General features: G+C 33.2%; 4 protein-coding genes across 4 annotated transcripts; 2 read left to right on the forward strand and 2 right to left on the reverse strand.

Annotated features, from left to right (window-relative positions):
• The first annotated feature begins 440 nt into the window (after positions 1-440).
• On the forward strand, positions 441-3,984 carry LOC121217598 (aspartyl protease family protein At5g10770). The gene is made up of 3 exons (XM_041093248.1): positions 441-687; positions 2,354-2,794; positions 2,877-3,984. The coding sequence occupies exons 1-3, from the start codon at positions 495-497 to the stop codon at positions 3,698-3,700; spliced, it is 1,458 nt and encodes a 485-aa protein (XP_040949182.1). The 5' UTR covers positions 441-494; the 3' UTR covers positions 3,701-3,984.
• Positions 3,985-6,359: 2,375 nt separating this feature from the next.
• LOC121202887 (aspartyl protease family protein At5g10770) lies at positions 6,360-8,261 on the forward strand. The gene is made up of 3 exons (XM_041093249.1): positions 6,360-6,610; positions 6,717-7,163; positions 7,243-8,261. The coding sequence occupies exons 1-3, from the start codon at positions 6,415-6,417 to the stop codon at positions 8,070-8,072; spliced, it is 1,473 nt and encodes a 490-aa protein (XP_040949183.1). The 5' UTR covers positions 6,360-6,414; the 3' UTR covers positions 8,073-8,261.
• A 1,485-nt stretch (positions 8,262-9,746) lies between these two features.
• LOC107906799 (aspartyl protease family protein At5g10770) lies at positions 9,747-12,025 on the reverse strand. Its single transcript, XM_016833915.2, has 3 exons — positions 11,764-12,025; positions 10,445-11,671; positions 9,747-9,891 (listed from the first exon to the last, which is right to left on the reverse strand). The coding sequence occupies exons 1-3, from the start codon at positions 11,906-11,908 to the stop codon at positions 9,869-9,871; spliced, it is 1,395 nt and encodes a 464-aa protein (XP_016689404.2). The 5' UTR covers positions 11,909-12,025; the 3' UTR covers positions 9,747-9,868.
• An 8,426-nt stretch (positions 12,026-20,451) lies between these two features.
• Positions 20,452-21,917, reverse strand: LOC107906798 (protein ENHANCED DISEASE RESISTANCE 2-like). The gene has a single exon (XM_016833914.2). The coding sequence runs from the start codon at positions 21,684-21,686 to the stop codon at positions 20,748-20,750; it is 939 nt and encodes a 312-aa protein (XP_016689403.1). The 5' UTR covers positions 21,687-21,917; the 3' UTR covers positions 20,452-20,747.
• Between the last annotated feature and the right edge of the window lie 1,784 nt (positions 21,918-23,701).

Below are 23,701 nucleotides of genomic sequence, written 5' to 3' on the forward strand. Positions count from 1 at the left end.
TAACTGTCAATGTACATTCTAACTCTTTTATATTTCAAATTTGAATGAAAAATGTGCAATGTTCAGTTACAACTTTGCTGAGTATTCAATTTTGATCAAATTTTTGCTTTGCTTTGCTTTTTTCTTTGCTTCGATTCTTCTTACTTCAGTCTTGCAAACACTATGTTGTAACTTTGTTTGATGTTTGCTGCTGCCATTGTTCCAACATAAAGAAATCTTACGAAGTTTGGACAATAACAATTGTAATCAACGAAACTTTAACACACCATCAACTCAAAACTTAGCATAGCTCTTCCCAAGTACTGTGCTTGGTAGGCAACGTGTTGAGTGCCTGTTAGTAGAGTAGTTTGTTAATTGTGCATTATGATATATGATCCAAGGATGACGTGTAAGAATGGGTAACCTATATTTTGTGTCTCCACTCTCATACAGAATATATATGTGTGTATATATATAGCGGAGTGTGCTTGTAAGATGAGAAATTAAGCTGGACCATGGGTGCCACTGTCATTTCCCCGACCTACCTCTCTGCTTATCTTCTTCTTTTATGCCTTGTCTGCTCTTTGAAGGAGGGGTATGCCAAGGGACGAAGAGCAACTGTTGCAGAGAGTCACCACCTTGAGCACAGCCATACCATCCAAGTCAGCTCTCTTCTACCCTCCTCTATTTGCAGCCCTGCAACCAAAGGTTAATTACCTCATCTCTCTCTCGCTCTCTCACACACAAACCAACCAGGCTTGAGCTGGCTCTTGGCTTGTTCATTACTTTAGTATTTTACAGTAAAAACAGTCATTGAGATCATGCTTTATTGAATCCATTGTGCTGGCTGGCGGGCTAGCATTCATGTCAGTAGGATCGTATTTGTTGATTAAGCTTATCGTTATACTCAACGTATACAGTCATGTCTGCTATCTGCTGCTTTGCCAGTTGCAGACCAGCAGTTAGCCTTTCTTTTCTTTTCCCTGGACCAATTAGAATAAGTCATTTTCAATAGTCTTTTTTGGACAAAAGAATAATTTGTTCATTTATCCAAAAGAAGTAGCCAAGCTGCTACGACGAAAACACCATGGTAGTAGTAGCAGTACAGCACAAATACTAAGCTAATTAAACCTAGAGATTCGTTCAAAAGAAAAACACAGACATGTTCAGGACCCAAGCACGGCAGAGATCGTTTTTAAACAAGTGTCTAGCAATATTTCTAATTCCATAAAGCCTGAAACAAAATAGAAAAAAAAGCAGCAGTGTGCTATTTTTCCCTCCATAAATCTTGTATTTTCTCCTTTCCAGATACAGTAAAAGGGAAGCTTTCCATGCAAAACGAAGAATTACAGCCAATAATACAATTTCCTTTTTGGACTTGAATTGAGTCCATTGAAACTCCACTAACCTTTTCGTACTTGGAATATATGCCAACCGACTCTAGCCACTGCCACAGGACCCTCTTTTCCAATCCTTAACAAACTTGAGCTCAATTGATTGTCCTTCTTGATGACTTTTTAAGGCAAAGAAAATTTTCATTATTTGAATTTAATGATGTGTGTTCCATTAATTATTAAAATACTTTTTTTCTTTAGAAAAAAAGGGTAAGTTAATTATTATCCCCAAAAGTTCTAGTCCATGGGAGGCCAGAGGAAGGTTATGCTTTTAGGCCAATTCTAGCATTGTTTAGAGACTTTGGTCATATGAAAAGATATAAAAAGAATCTAAAAAAAATAAAGGAATAATTTTGTCTTCAAACATTGCTCTGACAACATAATGAAAAGTAGTACGGTCTTGGATAAATACTCGTTGCTCGTAGGCAGTGCAATAGCTAAGGTAAGGTGAATGAATATGATTGGTGATGCAATGATTGAAACTAAGGAAAACTTTTCATTTTTCTCCCTTTTTTTTTTCATGATTTCAAAGCTTTTGGAACTAATACTTTGGAATTCTTAATTAATTGCAAAGATTTAAGGAAATTTGGTTTTGTTTTTCATTGATTCAAAAGATTAGCTAACCACAATCTTAAATCTCAGAATTATATGTTTTTGGATTTCCTGATTTTCTGTATTGGAAAGCAATACTCTGTTGTCGTTAAAACATTTCTTTCAATCTTTAGGTAATGTATTATCGGGCAGTCACTTTCATCAGCGATAAATCATACCTAATAATAGCAATTTAATAGTAAATTATCAATGAACCAACAAGGCAAGGGTGTGCAACAATATGTTAATCCATTTTTTTCATAACCAATTTTAAACAAATAAATTGCATCGATCCCATCATATATTAATTAGCAGTTTTAATTTTATCTTTAATTCTTAAAACATTCTAGTATTGGAATGCGTATGTGATGCATGGTTTCCACTTTCAGTATTAGACAAAAAGTCATCTTTACAAGTTGTCCACAAGCATGGTCCATGCTCTCAACTCTATCATCACGACAAAGCAAATATCCCGACTCACGCCGAGATCCTCCTCCAAGATGTAGCCCGGGTCAAGTCCATCCACTCAAAACTTGCCAAGAGCCTAGGCTCTACCAAAGTCGACCAGACTGATGCAGCCAATATCCCTGCCAAGGATGGCAGCGTGGTGGGGTCGGGCAATTACGTAGTTACCGTGGGTCTGGGCACCCCGAAGAAAGATTTAACTCTCATATTTGATACTGGAAGTGACATTACATGGACACAATGTCAGCCTTGTGTAGGAACTTGCTATAAACAGCAAGATCCTGTTTTTGCCCCATCCTTGTCCTCAACATATTCCAACATTTCATGCAGCTCAACTACCTGCAATTCACTGGCTTCTGCAACAGGTAACTTGCATCGATTTTGTTGGATATCTTTCAAGCCTTGATTCAAATAACTAGTTAATTCGTTGTCATTATATTCTTTCAGGTAACACACCTGGCTGTTCATCATCAGCTTGTGTCTACGGCATTCAATATGGAGACTCATCTTTCTCAGTTGGAATCTTTGCTAAAGAAAAGCTCACCTTGACATCAACTGATGTGTTCGATGACTTTCTATTTGGTTGTGGCCAAAATAACCAAGGTCTTTTCGGAGGGGCAGCCGGATTGATAGGACTTGGCCGAGATAAATTATCTTTACCTTCACAAACCGCCTCTAAATACAAGAAATACTTCTCCTACTGCTTGCCATCATCCGCCAGCTCAACCGGTTTCCTCAGTTTTGGCTACGGTGGCGTATCGAAATTCGTAAAATTCACAACGTTGACCACTCTCTCCCAAGGTGCATCCTTTTACGGAATTGACATTGTTGGAATAAGCGTTGGTGGCAAAAAACTACCGATATCAGCCTCTGTTTTCACTGCTGGTGGCGCCATCATTGACTCTGGAACTGTCATCACCCGACTACCACCGACGGCATATACAGCACTGAGCTCTGAATTTAGGAAACTGATGAGCCGATATCCAAAGGCACAACCACTTTCAATCCTGGATACATGCTATGACTTTACCAAGTTTTCTTCGGTTAGTGTACCTAAGATAAGCATCTTCTTCAGTGGGGGTGTTGAGGTTCCGATTGCCACAAAGGGAATTTTGTATGTTAATGCTATCTCGCAAGTGTGTCTAGCGTTTGCCGGTAACACTGACGACACAGAGGTAGGGATCTTTGGGAATACACAGCAAAAGACACTGCAAGTGGTATACGATGGTGTTGGAGGGAAGCTTGGGTTTGCTACAGGGGGATGCACCTAAGTTTTTGAAGCTAATTGAGAAGAAAATCTTCGAGTTAGCTGTCAAATCAAAGCATAATTCATATGATAGCAAGATTGGCACAAGACTGAAATAATCAATACACCACTACTTCATATGTGGGATTCTTCTCTGCTCTTTTCTACCCATACATCATTCAAGAAAATAAAATGTTTGCTGCAATTTATGTACAGTGATATAAAGTTATGGTTTCGTGTGAAGTTGTAACACCTTCAAATAGTAAAACACGTATCGCTTTCTTGAATTAAAAAAAATTAATGGATAAATTGGCTCTCAATCATTTCAGTGAAAAACGGAAGAGGGGCAAAGCCCAAAGTTGCCAATTGGGTACATGACAACCCATATTTAATCCTGAATCTTTTTTATTCATTTAATTATTCTCTTGAGAATATGTATGAATAATATCTTGCTCCCCATTCTCCTCATTGGAAGTCAAGGGTCAAGCACATAGGCAGGCCTAGTAATGACTTTTGCCAAGTTTACATTGAATCTATCCCTCTGGCTGAGTCCACTCAAAGTAATATCTTTTTGATAATGGGTAGGGTAAGAGCTGTTTAAAGATTATAGCAATTGAAATCTTGAATACATTTGTTTTAGCACTTAACCTGTTGTTTAACCCACAAATAATATATAGTATAGAAATACAAGTAATTTTTTTTTATGAAAAAAAAAACACAAGTAATATCAAAGTCAAGTTTTAATATTGCACGAATTGAATTAATTTGAATAATTTTAGTGTTCGTATTTTTTAAAAATTTTGAAATTTTAGTTTTAATCAAGCGTAGTAGCTAATCTATTTGGTAAAATTTTACTATAAGTCTTGTATTATGCGTAGAATTGTATATTTAGTCTATGTTTTCTAATTGGGTCATTTTTAGTCGCTTTATTTTATGAATTTTAGTCTTAATGCAAACAATAATGTTAAATCTATTAGCTAATTTTTTATGTGAGGAATATATGAAGTAGTAAACTGATATGGTATTACACATGCCATAATATGTTGGTTGCATCAAAATTCTAAAAATACAAAATTTGAAAGTGATCAAAGTATAAGGATTTAAATCCATAATTTACCCCATAGCTTAGGCTAATAGTAGAGTTTAAGTTAAGTGTTACGAATTTTATTTGTTTTTCGTCCTCAAAAGTTTTCATTTCTATAAAACTTTATGTGCTAACCTTTTAAAATTTACGGTAAATTGGTCACTAAATTATTAGTAAATTTACATTTTGGTCAATTAATTTTAAAAAGTTATAAAATATTAATGAACTATTCGAAAGTTTTTATTTAAACCATTGGACCGTTAAGCTTTTTTTTAAAAGATAAAAATTAACTAGCGAGCTTCAAGCGACGATTTAATGATCAATACAGTGGATCAATATCCATTAATACCTTAGATTCAATTCGATTTCGGTTAGCGTTGGAGAACGGAGAAAAAAATTGCTTAGATTTTGGTTTAAAGATTCATTGCGTTCAGAGTTATTTCATGAAAAAACTTAATTGTAAAAGAGAAGGAGAAGGAGAGCTTCCGATTGAGAGTTTTCGGTTGATGCATGTGGCTTAAATAAAAACTTTTGAATGATTTAATACCATTTTGTAACTTTTTGAAGTTGAACGACCAAAACATAAATTTATCAATCTCTATTAAAGAAAATAATATTTTTGTTTCACCCTTAAATATTTTGAAAATTTTAAATATTATACATTTTTTTGGGAATAAGATAAATTGATCTTTTCTCTTTCTAAATTTTTATTCACACTTTTAAATATTATAATTTTTAAAAAAATTATAATTTAATATAATAAATTTAATCACACTTTTGATTAAAACCTCAATAATTATTAGGTCAATTAATATTTTTATTCTTATGCTTATGCTCATAAGAAAGAAAAATAGAAGTAGAGACCAGAACAGTTTTGGAAGGCATTTTTATCGCTTGGGAAAAGAGATTTAAATATGTCGAGGTTGAATGTGATAATGTTGTACTAGTGGATTTACTTTTGTCAAGTGGGGGAGATAATAGTAGATTTGTGAAATTACGCTTCTTCCATCAACTCCTAAGAAGAAAGTGGAAAGATGGCTAAATGCGTTGCAACAGAAAGTTCAAGTCTGCATATATTTGAAGATCCCTGACTACAATTCAAAGCTTATTGATTGCTAATCGTGTCATGTTGATTCTGGACTAAGCTTTAATTGATTATTATTTTCGCTTTATGCTGTACTTTTTTACCGAATTTTAAAAAAAACCATTTTATTATTTAATACAAATCATAATATTTTATGAATTAGTGTAGTTCATAAAATTCTTTTATTTAATATCTCAGCCCGGCCACTTGTTTCTATTCCTTGCCTCCTCATATTTGGACTAAAAATGATTACAAGAATATTTTTTGAGAGAATAATTGCAACAATATAATTAAATAGTGGAGATGCAAAATGTGGATCTTGTTGACGAGATTGTATCTCCAAGTCCAACCAATTAAAGGATCTAATTATGGTTGACTTTGACTATAATCGCATGTCCAACTTTTGCTTCCCAATAATCTTACCTTTGTGTTGGAAATTTGATAATCAATTAAATAACAACTACAAGCACTATAAAAGTACTGGTATTCACAACATCGATATATATAGGTGAGAAAGAAGCAGCTAGCACCATCATTTGAAATATCACATAGGAGTGGTACAATTTTGTCAATGGCGACTATGATTGTACCAAACTCTATAGCTTTCCAACTTTCTGCTAATTCTCTCTTCTTCCTCTTGCTCATTATCTTCTGCTCTTCCTGTAAGACTACATTTGCATTCCAAGGGACAAAAAGCAAGTCCTTTCACCATATTCTTCACCTTAATTCTCTACTCCAATCAGCTGCTTGCAACTCATCTACCCAAGGTTAATTTCGAAATCGCTTGTTCTTTGTTCTTTCTTTAAAATATATGTTGCATGAAATCAAATATACTTGATTGAAGAAACAAGGATAAACAGCTTTGAATTTCAGGTCTTCACCACCAAAAATCATCTTTACAAGTTGTCCACAAGCACGGTCCATGCTCTCCGCTTCATTTAGACAGAGCCAAAACACCTCCCACTCATGCGGAGACTTTCTTCCAAGATGAAGGCCGACTTAGATATATTCAATCCAGGCTAGCCAACAAATCAGGCTGCAAGGCGGATGTGAAGGTGACTGATGTGGCCAATCTCCCTGCCAAGGATGGCAGAGTGGTGGGCTCAGGGAATTATATAGTCACCGTGGGTATTGGCACACCAAAGAAACAACTGTCTCTCATATTTGATACAGGGAGCGATATCACCTGGACACAGTGTGAGCCTTGCCTAGGTTTTTGCTATCACCAGAGGGATGCCAAATTCGACCCCTCTGTTTCCTCAACATATTCCAACGTTTCCTGCAACTCGGTACAGTGCAGTTCACTCTTGTCTGCAACAGGTAATAATATAAATAACTAATTGGAATTCAGAGTTTACTTATAATTGAATAGATTATGACGTGAACCAAATGTTATCAGGTTATCTACCTCTTTGCTCGTTGTCAACATGTGTCTACAGAATTCAATACGGAGACTCTTCTTTCTCGACCGGATTCTTTGCCAAAGAAAGGCTTACCTTGACGCCATTTGATGTGTTCGACAACTTTCTTTTCGGTTGTGGTCAAAACAACCAAGGTCTTTTTGGTGGTGCAGCTGGTTTGTTGGGACTTGGCAGAGATCAGTTATCTTTACCTTCACAAACAGCCAGGAAATACAACAAAATTTTCTCTTATTGCTTACCATCGTCCTCCAGCTCGATTGGTTTCCTAACTTTGGGCAAACGCAGGAGGTACGGCTCGAAATCCGTAAAATTCACTCCATTATCCACAAGCATTCAAGATTCATCGTTTTACGGCCTTGACATTACTGGAATCAGCGTTGGTGGCAAAAGACTATCGATTTCAGCATCGGTTTTCACCACAGCTGGTGCAATCATCGACTCTGGAACTGTCATCACACGCTTGCCACCGGATGCTTATGCAGCACTACGGTCTGAATTTCGACAAAGGATGAGACGGTATCGAATGGGTAGAGAACTTTCAATACTTGACACATGCTATGATTTCAGCAAATACAAATCTGTTAATATTCCAAAGATAAGCTTCTTCTTCCGCGGAGGCGTTAAGTTGACAATCCCACTGGTGGGGACTTTGTACGTTGCTAATGTGTCACAGGTATGCCTAGCATTTGCCGCAAACAGCGATGCCAGTGATATAGCGATATTTGGGAATACGCAGCAGAAAACACTGCAAGTGATATACGATGGTGCTGGAGGAAGGGTTGGATTTGGTACCAAGGGATGCTATTAAGTTAGTAATCTAATGAAGAAGTGAATCTTCAAATAATCTCCACCATCATACAATAATAATGATGGGATTAAGATTGAATAACTATTATTGGCTAAAGCTATCTTTCAGTAGTATTAAGTTTCAACATTTCTGCAACTAGTCTTGCACTCAAATTAAGAAATGGTAATAGCAGGGTAAGATTTTGATTAATTTGACTTAACCATGCAATTCCATTCTAAAGTACATGACATGATGGAACAAGATTTGAAAGTTTACAATTACACCCAATAACTTGGAAAGAATTGAAGGAGCGGGAACTTGGCTCTTATTGCATTTCCACTTGCTTGGCGTCATGATCCAACCTTGTACGGTCATGTTGGATCATGGCAGGGTAGGGTGTCAAGCGATTACCCATGTAGAAAGCTGTGGCAAAGGGTAGATGAACTTGGGGAAGGGTAGATATTTTGTATTTAGGATAAGTATCCTCATTTCAAACATTTGTACGTTTCTTGGTAGTATTTCTATAAAAACGTTTTAGCATTTTTGTAACGGTGGACAGTCAATAGTTGTTGGGCTGCTCTTATGACTCATCAATAGGCCTGGTTATGGGGGTCATTTGAAGGTGCGACCGTTCAGGAGGCTAAAAGGAATTCAAAATATTATTTCTCAGTTATTAAGCAGCCCAAATAAACTTGGGTCATTTGAATGTGCGGCCATTCAGGAGGCTGAAAGGAATTCAAAATATTACTTCTCAGTTATTAAGCGGCCCAAATAAACATTTCTTTTAACTTTTAAAGGCCAAGAAAAATCTTTTACCCACTTTTAATCGGTCCAAAAAGCTTTTATTAACTTTTAAGGGGTCCAAATTTTTTTTATTAACTTTTAAGGGACCTAAAAAAATTTTTCTACAAATTTTAAAGAATCTAAAATCTCATTTTATTATTTTTCCTAGAACCCAAAAATGTTAATATCGGATCTTTTCATCAATGGGTAAGTGGGTATTAAACCCATCTTTTTCTTTGGGGAAACGTGAAGTAATGTGAGAGTACCCAGTATGCCCGCGGTATGGGACTGTGGTTTAAGACTAACTAGTGGCTTGTTTCTCTTGATAGATTATCGAGATTGTTGGCAAGTCTAAGTGTGTGAAAAGCAGCACTCTCTTTACAAATCTCCTCTCGTCTTAGTTTCTTGAAAATTACGGGCAGGTTGAATTTTCTTTCTCTACGTCAACATTCTGCCACTTCAATACTCGGTTAATATGCTGAAATCGTTGATTCATTGTCTTTTGATTTTGCCCCTCGTCTAGTTCGACATTCTCTCTCGTTTATGGACCCAACGATCGACAAAACTGGATGCCAAGGATCGGTCTCATCCTTTTGCTTTTTTGACTGGTTCGTGCTTTTACCGCCCTTAATATTATAGTTTGCGGACCCAACGAGAAAGGATCTTTTCTTTCTGTAAGGTATGAAAATGTTCACCTGACATTAAGTAAAACGTACTTCATAAAATATATAAATTGACTTACTATTATACCAATCATATTTAATCTTATGGTCTTATCTTTAATGCACTCACACACGATATAGACGCTAATCTACCAAGTCAACCAAAGCTTGCAAAATCTAAAATAAAGAATAAAATTTCTTGAAAAAATAAATAAAACATTCTGTCATTAAATTAATGAGATAGAATCTCCTGCCATCACAAATATCCCTGTATATTTGTTGGGTTAAACATTAATGGCAATAAAACTGACACTAATCAGATGGCACCCTGTAACTATGAGCTGTTCAGGCAGCCCCTACATTAAAAGCTGGTCATTGTCTCTTGTTCATCATGACTGCAAAAATGTATAAAAGTCATCTCATTCACCATTTAGATTTGTATAAACAAGTAACAAAATTAATTGAGATGTGTTGAATTTGATACAGAGAGTGTGGTAAGGGTTGAGATTTGTATTAACATATAGAATTGTATATGGTAGACGATATATCCAACTGACAAACTCTAAGAAGTAATTCATTGGATATTTTTTGTGGGTTCAAAGTTAATTATTGAATACTCAACTTAAAATGATTCATGTTCGTGATCACTAAAACCATAATAAATTCAAGGATTGATAATTCTAAAACAATGTTAAAAATCAAAATACTATCACACAGTTTATTTATCTGCTAGACTGTAACATAAAGACTGATTAAAAGGACAAAGATTGATTCCATTTCCAATTCTGCAATTGTAATCTTAAGATTGATTAAAACGACGTGAAGGAACAGGATATAGAAGTTTACAATTAAACACACTGACATGGAAAAGTGAAGGAGCAGGAACTTGGGTCTTATATTGTCATCTCATCAGCTGAGATTCCTGCAGCATGAAAAGTTAGCACTTACCAGGTCCAACTTCCAACCTCTGATCTGGGATGTTAAAGAGCATGTTGAGCTTCTGCTGTTGATGATTACCAATGATTGTGACGTCCCCCTCATTCTCTTTTGCAGCAAACGCGAAGCAAACTTGAGACATATCGTCATTGCCTTTCCAGGTAACTGCTGTTTGGTCCAAATTTACATCCAAGTTTTCAAAATGTAGAACCATCTCGGGTATTGCCAGATTGTCCTGATCCACCAGGTTGTAGCACGCTTTCAGTACTCCATCATCAGAAGGATTAGCAGGAGGGAACTCCGACATCAATCTATCGAATTCCTGGCTCAGCTCCAAATAGACTGAGGAAGGAAGATGAGTAATGACAGTTCCTGAATCTATAATGGTTCCTGGGGATGATAATATACCCGAAGGCACTTCCACTTTTTTCTGGCCTAGTGTTATGGCAATAAGATTTACGAAATAATAGTTGGCACCAGAAGCCGGGTTTCTTAGAAGCCGTGTGTAAGTACCAGAAAACGGACATTGTTCACGAGCTTTCTCACCAAAATAAACATATCCTGAGTTACTTGACGAGGGAAGACAATGACAAAATACTCTTCCAAACAAATTTGCAGTTTGGGTTGCAAGGGAATAGGTAGCAAATTCATCGCGAGAGCTGGCCAGACCTAGGCCTAGTATCCCATCTGCTTCACCAAAATCCCCGGTTTCCTTATCCGGTACCGCGCATAGGAAAATAAATTCAGGAATCTGGTAATCCTGCCCTATGGAAACCGTATCAAGGACAAAAACTCCGCCGGACTTGGATTCGTCCATGTACGTTTGTGTGTAATTACACCATGGCGAACATGGGGCGTTAGAGTAAGTTGAGGAAAAAGAGGGATAATACAGCGACGCGTTCTGCTGTTGTGGACAGGGAGACTCCGTACAAGGTTCGCACTGTACCCAGGTTACGTAACTCCCCGTGTCCAAAGCCAAATTAAAAGATTGTAGAGGTGTGCCAAAACCAACGCTCACCAAAAAATTACCGGCACCTGGTAAGTCGTTTTGAAGATAAGTGTCTGTCGTCCCTTCCCCTTCCAAACCAATTGTACGCCTATTGTGTAACCTGGAATTCATAGCACGAACCCTGAGTTTATCTTGGACCAGAATCTGGCTTGCCACGGCGGATGTTTTCTTTAGGCCAGATGGGGAGCAGGGTCCGTATTTATGGACCACCCGCAAACCTGTTGTAGTACCTGAAAATTGGGATTTGTTTTATACTGTTATGTTAATACAATAATGGTAATCCTCAAAGCTGACTAATAAAAGGCGAGAGTTAGGTAATTACCTGAACAGGAGGGAGGGGCGTGGGACTTGTTACTTTCCACCACAGTAGCACCATAACCAAATGCCTTATTCGCATGGAAAGAGAAAAACAGGGTGTAGCACATTAAAATATGGCCAATGGCCATCAACGCTGAGGAACCAGTCATATTTCTTATGATTGCACTTCCACTTGCTCGCTATCTTATTCCAATTTTAACAGGTATATATAGAATGAGAGATGAAATGAAATCGTGGGACACTATGGAATTGTTTGCAAGGTCAATAAACCTGAACCTTCTTAATTTGCTTTTGTTGTTTATTTTGACAAGTCTTGGCGTGTGAAGAGAAGCACTCTCTTTAGTCTTTACAAGTCTCCCCTTTTCGTCTTTTGCTCTGCGGAAATTACGGGCTCCTTACCACACTCTATTCTGTCTTGGTTCAAGTCATTTTTTAAAATTTTAGAATTTACTCTCTATATTTTTATTTTCAGAAATTTAATTCTTTTAATTTTTAGATTAAAATTTTTAATTCCAACTATCATGGTTAATAATTTTTTTGTTAAATTTATTGTGACATTTCGAGATAAAAAAATAATTCAGATAATCATGTAATTAAAAAAATGCATTGTATTTAATTTTAATTTAATAAGAAATTTTATAAGTGTTAATCGTTTGACTTAAATTTCATGAAACAAAAACATAAGGATTAAATTCCGAATATTCAAAAACTGCAGGGACTTATAACAGATTTTAACCTTGCGCCGCTTCAAAACTATTAATATACCAAAATCGTTCTCATTGTCTTTCGATTTTGGCCCTTCAACGACGACCAAGTGTTGAATCGAAGGAATCGACTTTTTATTAATCTTAATAATATTGACCGATAATTACGTTTATATTAATTGAACCGAAATAATTGTAATAAATTTGATTAGTTTTGTTTTAATGGAGCAAAATTAACTCTTCCGCATGTTTTTAATAATTAATTATATAAAATATCAAAACACCAAATTTATTAATAAATATATTCCTTGTATTAAGAATCAATTTGTATTTTCTTTTTCATAAAAATTAAATGGATAAATTAATTCTTGTATAATATATTAAAGAGAAAATTAAAAATTTCATCCAAATTCTAATGTTAAAATTTGCCTTGACTAACAAAATAATCAACGCGTTTCATGTGTACCTCATTTTGACATAAAAGACTACTTTTAATTGTAAAAATTAATATAATTTTTAACAAAACAACCAGTTTGACATAAGGATTAATTTACTCGTTTTTTTAATAAAATAAAATAAAATACAATCTGACTATTAAACTGAATAATATTTTATAAGTGACAGTATAATATTATAAAATGCTTAGAATTATAATTTCACTTTTCAATTTTCAATCTTCATTGTTTTAATCACCGCAAAATCGATGTAAATAAATTAGTTATATTATAAATGCATAAAATAATAATAATATATTTTTTTTTCAATTATAAAATCAATGTTGTATATGTACCTCTTTTTGTAACAACACCTCATTTTTTGTGTAGGTTTCTTTTTTAGTATTTTTCTTGTTTGAAACCTCTCTAGATAATGCAATATATAGTTGTCCATGAGAGAAAACATGTTGTGGCAAATACATCAACTCATCCATTTCTAATATATTTAGATTAATTCATATAGTAGTCGCTGAATTATTTTAAAGTTGTAAATTACCTTTAACAATTATAAAATCATAATCATAAGAAAAACATATGTAATTAAAAACATACTATTGTAAAGTGAAACTTTTACATTAGACAATATAATAATAGAGTTTTCTTCAAAATTATTCTTTAAAAAATTACCCCTCATTCTCAGCAAGATCTCCCCATAATATTAAAAAATATATAAATTAAAAATAAAAAAAATTAGAAAATTATATAAAATTAAAATAAAACAATAAAATACTAAAAAAATAAAATTAATAAAAATAAAAATAATAAATAGGTATACTATAATATTATCTAACCATCAATCAAAATATTTTTTTATCTCCTTCTTGTGCCATTATTTTCAAATATGATACGACCATTCCATTAATGCTTTATATATATATATATAGATGATTTTAACTTGTTAATGGTAACAATCTTCCTTATTTTTACTAACAATTTTTATACTCAACCTGATTGAACATGACTAATTATTGGATGCTATTTATAAAGCTAAACTTAAATTTTAATTGATATATAATTTTAAATTTTTTTTCTTTATTATGCTTAGAATTCTATTCAAATTGTAACACCCCTAACTCGAATCCGTCGTCGGAACAGAGTTACGAAGCATTACCGGAGTTGACAAATTAATTATCTGACATTTCATTTCATCTAGCATTCATATTTGAAACCAATCAAAATTAAAACATTAATGAGCCAATGTTGGCCAAGTTAACTTATACATATCATTATAACCAGAATCAAATCATCCAAAATTATCGATAGAACCAATGGATAGTGTGATATATCTCCGACAAGCTTCCAACCCAATCGAGCTTCCGATAATTTGTAGGGTAAATAAAAACAAATACATAAGCAATGAATGCTTAATAAGCTCATGTAGTCTTTAATCATATTAGTTTATTTTAAAATATGAAATCTATACATATCAACGATAACGCAATATTGATATCACAATACTCATGAAGCTATATTCATCAACTCACAAGGTGAATAAATCCACAATATCACTTAAACATATTATCCCAAGCTTAGTAGGATTTTATATAACTTTAACTCTTCAAAATTTCCCTTATTGTTACTTTATTTCCTTATTTTACTATACCAAGGATACTTTATACAGAATATAGTTCATACAAACTTACCTGGCTAAATTGCAAAAATACCAAGATTTAGGGGCATTTTGATAATATTCTATTTTCATCGAATTTCCACTCGATCTTGATCTAAATTAATAATTTCATTCAATTTATTAATTTAGACAATAAAACAATTCATTTATTGTAATTTGGTCATTTTTGACATTTTTACAAAATTGCCCTTAAAATTTTACTTTTATTCAATTTAGTCCTTGAGTCCAAATCATGCAAATTAACCATTTTTAATGCAAACCCATGCTAGCAAAATATTCATATATTTTTCTCCTCCTCCTCTCCATTCCACATCCTTAATGTATATAACATGTTTATGTGTAATATTATCTATAATTATACTATTTACTTATGTTCATATCAAAGTTGTCCACGCGAGTCATAGTTAATAAATTATTTATATCTTGAGCTACGGAACTCTGAATTAAGATCCGCTAAATTTCTCTTAAACTAGACTCACATATCTTCCTACCATAAAATTTTTAGAATTTATGGTTTAACCAATAAGTACAGTTTATTATTTAAAGTAATCCCTATTCTACTGTCTGACAGTTTTGACCCTTCTTCACTAAAAATTAATTATCTCATCATACGAGTTTCAGATGATGTTCCCGTTTATTTATATTGAAAATATACTCATTAATAATTTTAAAAATATAAATTATAACCCATAATAATTTTTATATAATTTTTAATTATTTTATAAAGTCAGAACAGGGGATTCCAAAATCACTCTGACCCTGTCTCATAAAAATTCAAATATCTCATAATATGAAATTCTCTTACTTACACCGTTTCTTCTATGTAAAACTAGACTCAATAAGATTTAATTTCATATCTTATTCAACCTCTAACTCAATTTATACGATTTTTGGTGAATTTTCAAAATCAGACTACTGCTGCTGTCCAAAACTGTTTTAGTGTAAAATGTTGTTAACCAAATTTATAACACCCTCCTTTCCTATCTCTACAATATTTCCCTTCACTAACATATCAAGAACATAGAACCTTATATAAATAAACTCTACTTTAACATCAATTTCATACTTTTTCAATAATATCAAACTCATAAATATATTGAAATCTTGATGTTCTTACCTTGTCCTATTGATTTCAATATTTAACTTGATTTTATCTCTCCTCAAACTTCTATTTCTTATATCTAACTTGATATTCTAGCTCCCCGTAGTCTCCTTATTAATTTTCTCTCTTGGTGGCTATGGAAATTTTTTTGATTTCTAAGTGAAAATGGTGAATTTTTGGTGAAAGGACCAAATTGTAAAGAAATTTTTTTTCTTTCTTTCTTTTTCTTCTCGCGTTGGAGGCATGAAAAGATGAAAAATTATCTTCATCTTTCCTCCCTTTTATATTAATCATTTAATAATAAAATAATACTAAAAATCTTAATAAAATATTAATTAAATAACATTTATCTAATTAATTAATTAAAAATATCACCAACATCATCATTACCTTCTAGAGTTCTCTCTCTTTCTAATTGACCATTTTTCCCTTTATGATCTTTTACAATTCCATCCTTGAGCCATTACTTAATTTGGTAAAATTGTGAATTAGTCCCTCACAGTTCTTCACCTATTCAATTTGGTCCTAATTCATCCATTTTCCTTAGTTTCTAGATCATTCCACCCTTAAAATATTTTCACTATTGGTCATTCAAAATTTTCATATTTACACTTTAACCCCTCAAATTTTGAGTATTTACTCTTGGGCAACAAAACTTTTCTCACTTTTGCGATTTAATCCTTTATTGCATTAATATGTCATCATATACTTCCCAATATTGACATAACTCAAAATTTCCCTTATTGTTACTTTATTTCCTTATTTTACTATATCAAGAATACTATCTTACTTTCTTACTGTAGTAATTTTCGATGTATTATACAAATTCAATAATTTGTTATAAAAAAACATTACAAATATATATTATATTTAATAATATGATAAAGAAAATGATTTAGTTGATTTAATTTTTTTTATATATTATAAATTATAGATATGGACAATAATAGATATAATAATTCCAAATCAATTTTGTCTCTCGATTCACGTCTATTTCAACATTCTCTCGTTTATTCACCGTACCTTACATAACAAATTGCGCTTCAATTGATTAACCCAAACACTATTAAGTACTGATTTAAAGAAAAAGAAAGCATATTTTGTTCATTTAAAAATGAAGTTATACAAATTTTTTTAATAAAATAGAATTTTAAATTCACATTGATGATAAATTATGTATTTTATACAATAAATATAGAGAAGGAAGCAAATAAGATAAGAGAAAATAAATTTTAAAGATATAATAATGTTCATCTCCCGTTTAAGTAAAATATATTTTAAAATTTAAATTAAGATCATTATCAATTTGAGACATTTGGGTCTAAAGTTTGAGTATTTCAAACTGGGCCATTGTAGTTTGGAATCATTCTGAGCTATTTCATTTTAAAATCAGTTTCAAATTTGAATACTTTTGAGTTTAAATTATTTTATGTAACATTCTCAAAACTGGCTTGGTCGTAAATGATATGAGATAAAATCTTACCGAAATAAGGTATAAGATGAAAGAAAACAAAAGTTGTAATATATCAAAAGAGATTTAAATCAAGAAGCATGACATGATGTATTAAAGAATGGACTAAATCGTTAATTCAAGTATTATTGAAATGAGTTAATGATCTATATTAATTAAATAATATGATACATTGATCTGAAATTTTCAGTAGTTGCTTCGGCAACGAATGTAACATCCTGATGCCTTGAGTCGGTGACCGGATCGAATATGGGGTGTTACATTTTAAGTTCAGATCATTTCAAATTTGAAATATTTAGATTTGATGTTCAAGTAATTATAATTTTAGTTCATTTTGACTTTAAATTGTTTTGGATATAAAAACTAAATTTGTTGACTTTTTTCATAATTAAATTGAGTTAAGTTAATTTTGAATTTGAATAAATTAAATCTTTTTTTTGGATTCAAGTAAGAATATAATCATCCTAACAAATTCAATAATTTCGAGAGAAAAAAACACCATATTTAATCCTATCACATATATTCTATCAAGTAATGTTTTCAAAACCGAATTGATAATAAAACTAATCAGACCAACAGTTTTTGGTACGATCAATCTGACTGCGAATTTAATAGGTGTAAAAATAAAAGATAAATAGAAAACCATAACAAATTCAAGGATTGTTGATTATAAACAATGATAAAAATCAAAATGCTATCACACAGGCTGTAAAAACCTTTTAAGGCATCGAAAATCAAGGAAATTTTTTAAGGCACTGAAATAAAACAGAAGTAAACTCAAAAGTGAAAACAGCAAAAGAACTGAAAGCCACAAGAAAGCAATGCATACAAAGTGTATTGTTACAAATGATGCATTTAGTTGAGCTCCCCAAATGCAACGGTACAAATTGAATTTTTGGTATTAGTGTTTATTTACAATATTAGAGTCCTAAAAAACTCTATACAATCTTTATCCCTTATGATTCACAATATTCACCGTGATAACTCCAGTTTAATTTGAGTGTTTCACTGGACCACCAATGCTTCAAGTAAATGGTCTTCTTTAAATGTTTCATGAATCAGGCCAATTCAAGTTAATTAAATGAGTCTCATTTAATCAATTGACCTTCATAAAACATTTTGTGCGCATTTGTCATGAGTTTTGATTCGCAATCCATGATATATGCATATAGCGTGACCTAGCCTTAACCCTGTGTTCATCTTGGACGAGAGTCTAGTAGGGATGTTCAAACAATTAACTGAATCGAACTAGTATTAACCGAATTAATTGAATTGTATAATCCTTTAACCGTTAACTAAACCGAAATTTTTTCAAAAAATTAACCAAACTGAAACATTTCGATTAATTCAGTCGGTTAATCAAATTAACCAAAATTTATATGTTTTATTTTTTTGGTTAAAACAAGTATAAAACATATAAAAAAATACATTAATAATGTTCATTTGTCTTGAAAGTTAATGGAATTAACTGAAATTTTAAGTCTTGAAACATTACATAATTAAAAATATTACATAATTAAGTTCGGTTAATTACCTTATTTCAAACCAAATTAACCGATAATCAAACTTCCAAAAATTCGTTAACCGATCTCTGACCAAATTAAATCGTTTAACCGACCGATTAATTAAATTAGATCAATTTGATCGATTAAGTTAATTACCCGCAACCCTTTTGTAGGACCTGAAAAATGGAAATTATTATATAATGTGATGTCAACACATAATCTTAATCCTCAAAGCGGGAGTAAGGTACTTACCTGAACAGTGGGATGGAGGGGCGTGTCCATAACCAAATGGCTTATTAAAAGAGAAAACCAAATTGCACTCCCACTTACTTATGTATATTAATTTTAATTTGAACAAGTATATACCAAATGAGAGATGAAAAGAAATCTTAATTTTCAGGACACCGTCAAATTGAATGGTCTATTTGGTCAATGAACATGTCGAAGTCCTAGGGACCCTAAAACCCCAGTTTTGGTGTGAGAAGAAGCACAAGTCTCCTCTTATCTTTGTGCCATAAAAATTAATCAATTTTGTACGTTAATCTCTCTGTCTTTATTATTTTGCCCCTTGAACCACGTCTAGTTCAACACTAGACATTCTCTCGTTTATGGACCACACCTTCCCCTATCATCTTCGGATTTAATCTTTCCTAGCAAATTCACACTCTGATGGCCAAAGAAGGGGGATTTATAATATATTTAAATATTAAGTTGAGTAACTTGGACGTCAAGACCTAATGATGGATTTAAAAAATACGAGGAAGACCCGATTGTTCATTTGTTAAAGGAAAATAAATAACGATATAGAAAGTACATTTTGTTCATTTGAAATTTGAAGTTATGCTTAATTCGTGACACACTGTATTTTATGCAATGAATACACAAAAAGGGAAAAAAAACTAAGATAAAAGGTCTTTTTTATTCTCTTCAATAAATAAAAATGTTGATCACTCATTAAGTAAAATATATTTCATGAAATATATAAAGTAACATACAAGTTAATTTTGGATCAAATCAATTTGAATCAGTCAATTTAAATTTTAAAATAATTTTAATTATTTTGTTCGAGTAATTAATGGTTGGAGACAATTAGGCTTACGGTTTGAATTTTTCTAATCGAATTATTATGGCTTTGAATCATTCAATCTTTATCACTTTTGGTTCAAATCGTTTTGAGTTTGAAACATTCGGATTTGAAGCTCAAATGATAATTATTTCAAATTATAAACGATTTGAATTATTAATTTTTATTATTAAATTAAATTAACTTCAACTTAATTAAATCGGATTTTTGAATTCAAATAAAAATATGATTAGAATGTCTAGTACTGTTTTATGTAGGTGAAGATTATTAGGATCGTGGTTAAGACTTAAGAGTCGAACTTATCATAGTGCTAAAGAAAACCTAATGACTCAGAATGAGCAGGCAACCGGTCAGGCCCAAAAAACGAACCTAAGGCCTTTAGGCCCATGCCTTGAACGACCACACACTACTCAACGAAGGATCACCTAGTATGAAGCATAGTAGCGAGATCTGATTGAAGTTGCAGAGGTATAAGACTAAATAAAAGATTGGGAATTTCATTGAAGATGCAACTTAATGTTCATGTGAAGAGAGCCGGGGATGAAGATAGCGCATAAGTGGATATATAGAGGAATCTATCATCTTCTTCCTCAAAGAATGCAAACAGACAATACAATAACAATGCAATTAGTTTTTTGGTGAAGAGATGCAAATATTAAGAACAAGAAACAAATGTGTTAAACATTTAAGTCCATCCATGCATTTGCAGTTTAAAAAATGGCATTCTTTTCTCATTACAAAAAATGGGAACCCATTTGCTATTGATCTTATTATCTACAAAACTCCTCCAAAAAGGGACCCGAATTATCGTAACGTGGAAAAAGAAAAGAACGAATTAAAATTAAAAGATAAAAAATGGTTTTGAGATTAACCCCCGTCGCATCATTTGTCATTAGCATCGCCACCGCTGGCTTTTATGGTGTTTAACCTTTGAAAGTCCAGTTCTACGGCCCGTCTCTCTCTGAATCGATGGCGTAAGTGCGTTAACCTCCGCCCCATCATTTGTCATTATCATCGCTTTCGCCATCATCAGATTTATGGTCATTTACCTTACAAACTCCTATTCCACGCCCAGCCGCTGTTTGAACCGATGGCGTAAGTGCATCAACTACGGTCGCAGACGACATCTCCATCTTACTAACTCTAACCGCACCGATTAATTTTTCCGGCAACTCATCCTCGGTCTGTCCTTCCACAACAAATCCCATATCGATTACTACGCTCGTCGCGCATCCCAATGCGAGGTGTAGAATCGCGTTGGCAACCGCCGAGCTAGCAACGTCAACGTCAATCTCCAAGTAATTATCTCCTCTATGATAATTACACGTCAAAGCTTTACCTATCAAGCACGCCGCATAGTTGCCCACCGCTTTTTTGACGATCCACGGTCCTTCAACAATCCGGTTAACCATCTTCAACCGTTGGTTCCGGAAGGCATCATCTCCATTGACGAACCGGTAAAGTAACGAACCGGGAGGGATAGGATCCTCTGTGGCAAAATAAAAAACAGCACTATACAGATCTTTACCGGGGACCTGGATATTGACGGCGAAAATAAAGCTTTTCATAGATTGGCCATCGGATTGAGCTTTTCGGAGGGCGTTAGAAACACGATTATCAGGACGGGCGAGTACGTTATCGAGCTTGGAATCGGACTTGAGCCAGTCCATACCAATGGGAGAGAGTAAATAATCGCCGGCGGGGCATTTTTGACGTTTGGTCAGGTAGCTTTGAGAACGGAGATAGAAGAGATCACCAGGGGGAGAAGACCAACCGTTGGTTCCGTTATTAAGGTCGACTTGTTGCAAGGCTCCACCATTGATTGAATCAGCCATCCAATCGGGAATCGATGTAGCGTCAGCCGTTGAACAGGTTATAGAGTATTTATCGGCGAATTCCTTGGCGGATCCCCGGTCTTCTTGCTCAGTCTGGCACATGATATTTTCTTCTCGTCGTTCTTTCACCTGACCTTTGAATGAGGCAGAGATTGAAGGGTGGCGATCTGTAGAGTGAGGGGAGTGGCTGTCGTGATCAACAGGTTTGGAAGAAAGTGCCCCTGGATTTCCCCCCGAAACTACGGCACAGCCACTTTATTTACCACGGGGAAGGGCACCGATGGCTGTAACCTATCAGATCCCTGATCCGATATGCAAATTTATAATCCTTCAATTCTAATTGGGTTTGGTTTCTTATTTATACTGTAATCGAATAGGTTTAATGCACTACTAACTCTCGTCATTGTGCACCTTAACCCGATACGATCCACAAATACGAGAATTTTTTTTTTGTTTTCAAAAAGTACTATTTTTATTCCTAAAATTAAAATAATTGGTCATTACCATTTTAATTTTTTTTATCATACGTTAATATTTAGTTACATTAAATAATATAAAAAACAGTGATTAAACCTTAAAAATCAGAATTTAAAAATATTCATTGGTGACATTATTTCTAGTAATAAAAATAGGAAAAAAGGGCATAAAGGACAATGACACTAATGAAATTAGCTGAAGAAGTAATAAAATTGCAGGCAACATTAGAGTTGTACACGCTCGAAAAGTAAGTGAGTTTGGACAAAAATTTAAGTTTAAAAAATAGGTTTAGATAAAAAAAATAAAATCTATTTTCTAAACGTGTTAAGCCTCAGGTAAATATTTTTACTCGGGCTTGGCCCGGCCTGGCTTGAATTTTTTTAAAAAAACTATTACATTTTTTTACGGTTTTGTCACTATTTTTTATTATTTTGCTATCGTTTCGCTATTTTATTGCTACTATTTTGTTGTTATTGTTTAGATATTGTATAACTCTTATTTTATTATTAATTTTGACATTATTTTGAAGTATTTACTTTCTAAGTTACACTTATCTTAATATTATTTAAGTATATATATAAACATTTATTTTAATATTTTTAATATATTTGATGTATTATATTTTTTAAATTTATTTTTATATAAAAGACTATTTTTTTAATACAAACGGACTGAATTTAAGTTTTAACATTTTATTCGGACTAAACTTATACAAAATTGTAGGTTTATTTCTCAAGTTGAACCAGGCTTAAAAATTTAGCCTATATTTTTTCTTGGCCCAATCCATGGGAACTCTAGGCAACACATATCACGGGCTGTTCTTTCAAACGAAAACATCACCAGGCTATTCTTTGAGAACCACACGTGGTATCATGGACCCACAACTTATATCAGCAAGGTGGATTTTTAATTTTTAATTTTTTTTAACTTGAGATATCTGTAACTCTACCATCATCTCTAGGACAGATTTTTATTTACTTCTTTTTTGTTGGCTTGCTGATTTTGATACGAATAAGGAAATGATATGCATTCACGGTTAGTATTATATTATTCTTGTTATTATAATATGGATGAAAGAGAGTTAATCGTAAATTGGGTGAAAGGAGAGAGAATAGAGGGAGAAGGTCCACATTAATCATCATGTCAAAGTTTAGTTGGGTTCGTATTTGCCCCCTGGTGAGTGGGAGTTGCATATAGACATACTCTATGATAGATGTATGCAAATGTACATCTATTGAGCCACGTGTCATTTCGTTAAGCCTGAAAGTTTGCCCTAGATAAGATAGTTGGCCTTGGCGAGATGGATATTTGGCGAGGCCTTCTCTCGAACGATGTTTATTATCTGACATAATCTCATTAAAAATATAAATAATTTTTTAAATGAGGTAATGTTAGATTGGCAGATAATGTATGTGCATCTACATATTATCAAAATAAGGAAACAAAAAAGATGTTAAAAAGATAGTATTCCAAAACAGTAAAGCAAGAAAGGCAGGAAATCTATCCGACTGAAGAGGGTAAAAGCGCAAAGGCAAATTCTAAAAACATCTGGAACAACAATGCACAAATATGGAATAAGCAACAAATATAATGTTGAGTAAAGCAGCGGTTACATGACAGGTTCACAAACTGTAACCTGA

Source organism: Gossypium hirsutum, chromosome D05, assembly GCF_007990345.1.
Source record: "Gossypium hirsutum isolate 1008001.06 chromosome D05, Gossypium_hirsutum_v2.1, whole genome shotgun sequence".
Classification (NCBI taxonomy): domain Eukaryota; kingdom Viridiplantae; phylum Streptophyta; class Magnoliopsida; order Malvales; family Malvaceae; genus Gossypium; species Gossypium hirsutum.

Coding starts and splice junctions, on each gene's coding strand:
- LOC121217598 (XM_041093248.1), top strand. CDS start 495: ATGGGTGCCACTGTCATTTCCCCGACCTACCTCTCTGCTTATCTTCTT. Junction 688..2,353: donor TTGCAGCCCTGCAACCAAAG/GTTAATTACCTC, acceptor TTCCACTTTCAG/TATTAGACAAAAAGTCATCT. Junction 2,795..2,876: donor TTCACTGGCTTCTGCAACAG/GTAACTTGCATC, acceptor ATATTCTTTCAG/GTAACACACCTGGCTGTTCA.
- LOC121202887 (XM_041093249.1), top strand. CDS start 6,415: ATGGCGACTATGATTGTACCAAACTCTATAGCTTTCCAACTTTCTGCT. Junction 6,611..6,716: donor TTGCAACTCATCTACCCAAG/GTTAATTTCGAA, acceptor TTTGAATTTCAG/GTCTTCACCACCAAAAATCA. Junction 7,164..7,242: donor TTCACTCTTGTCTGCAACAG/GTAATAATATAA, acceptor AAATGTTATCAG/GTTATCTACCTCTTTGCTCG.
- LOC107906799 (XM_016833915.2), bottom strand. CDS start 11,908: ATGACTGGTTCCTCAGCGTTGATGGCCATTGGCCATATTTTAATGTGC. Junction 11,672..11,763: donor CGCCCCTCCCTCCTGTTCAG/GTAATTACCTAA, acceptor CCCAATTTTCAG/GTACTACAACAGGTTTGCGG. Junction 9,892..10,444: donor GAGGTTGGAAGTTGGACCTG/GTAAGTGCTAAC, acceptor ACATTTTTGCAG/TCATGATGAACAAGAGACAA.
- LOC107906798 (XM_016833914.2), bottom strand. CDS start 21,686: ATGTGCCAGACTGAGCAAGAAGACCGGGGATCCGCCAAGGAATTCGCC.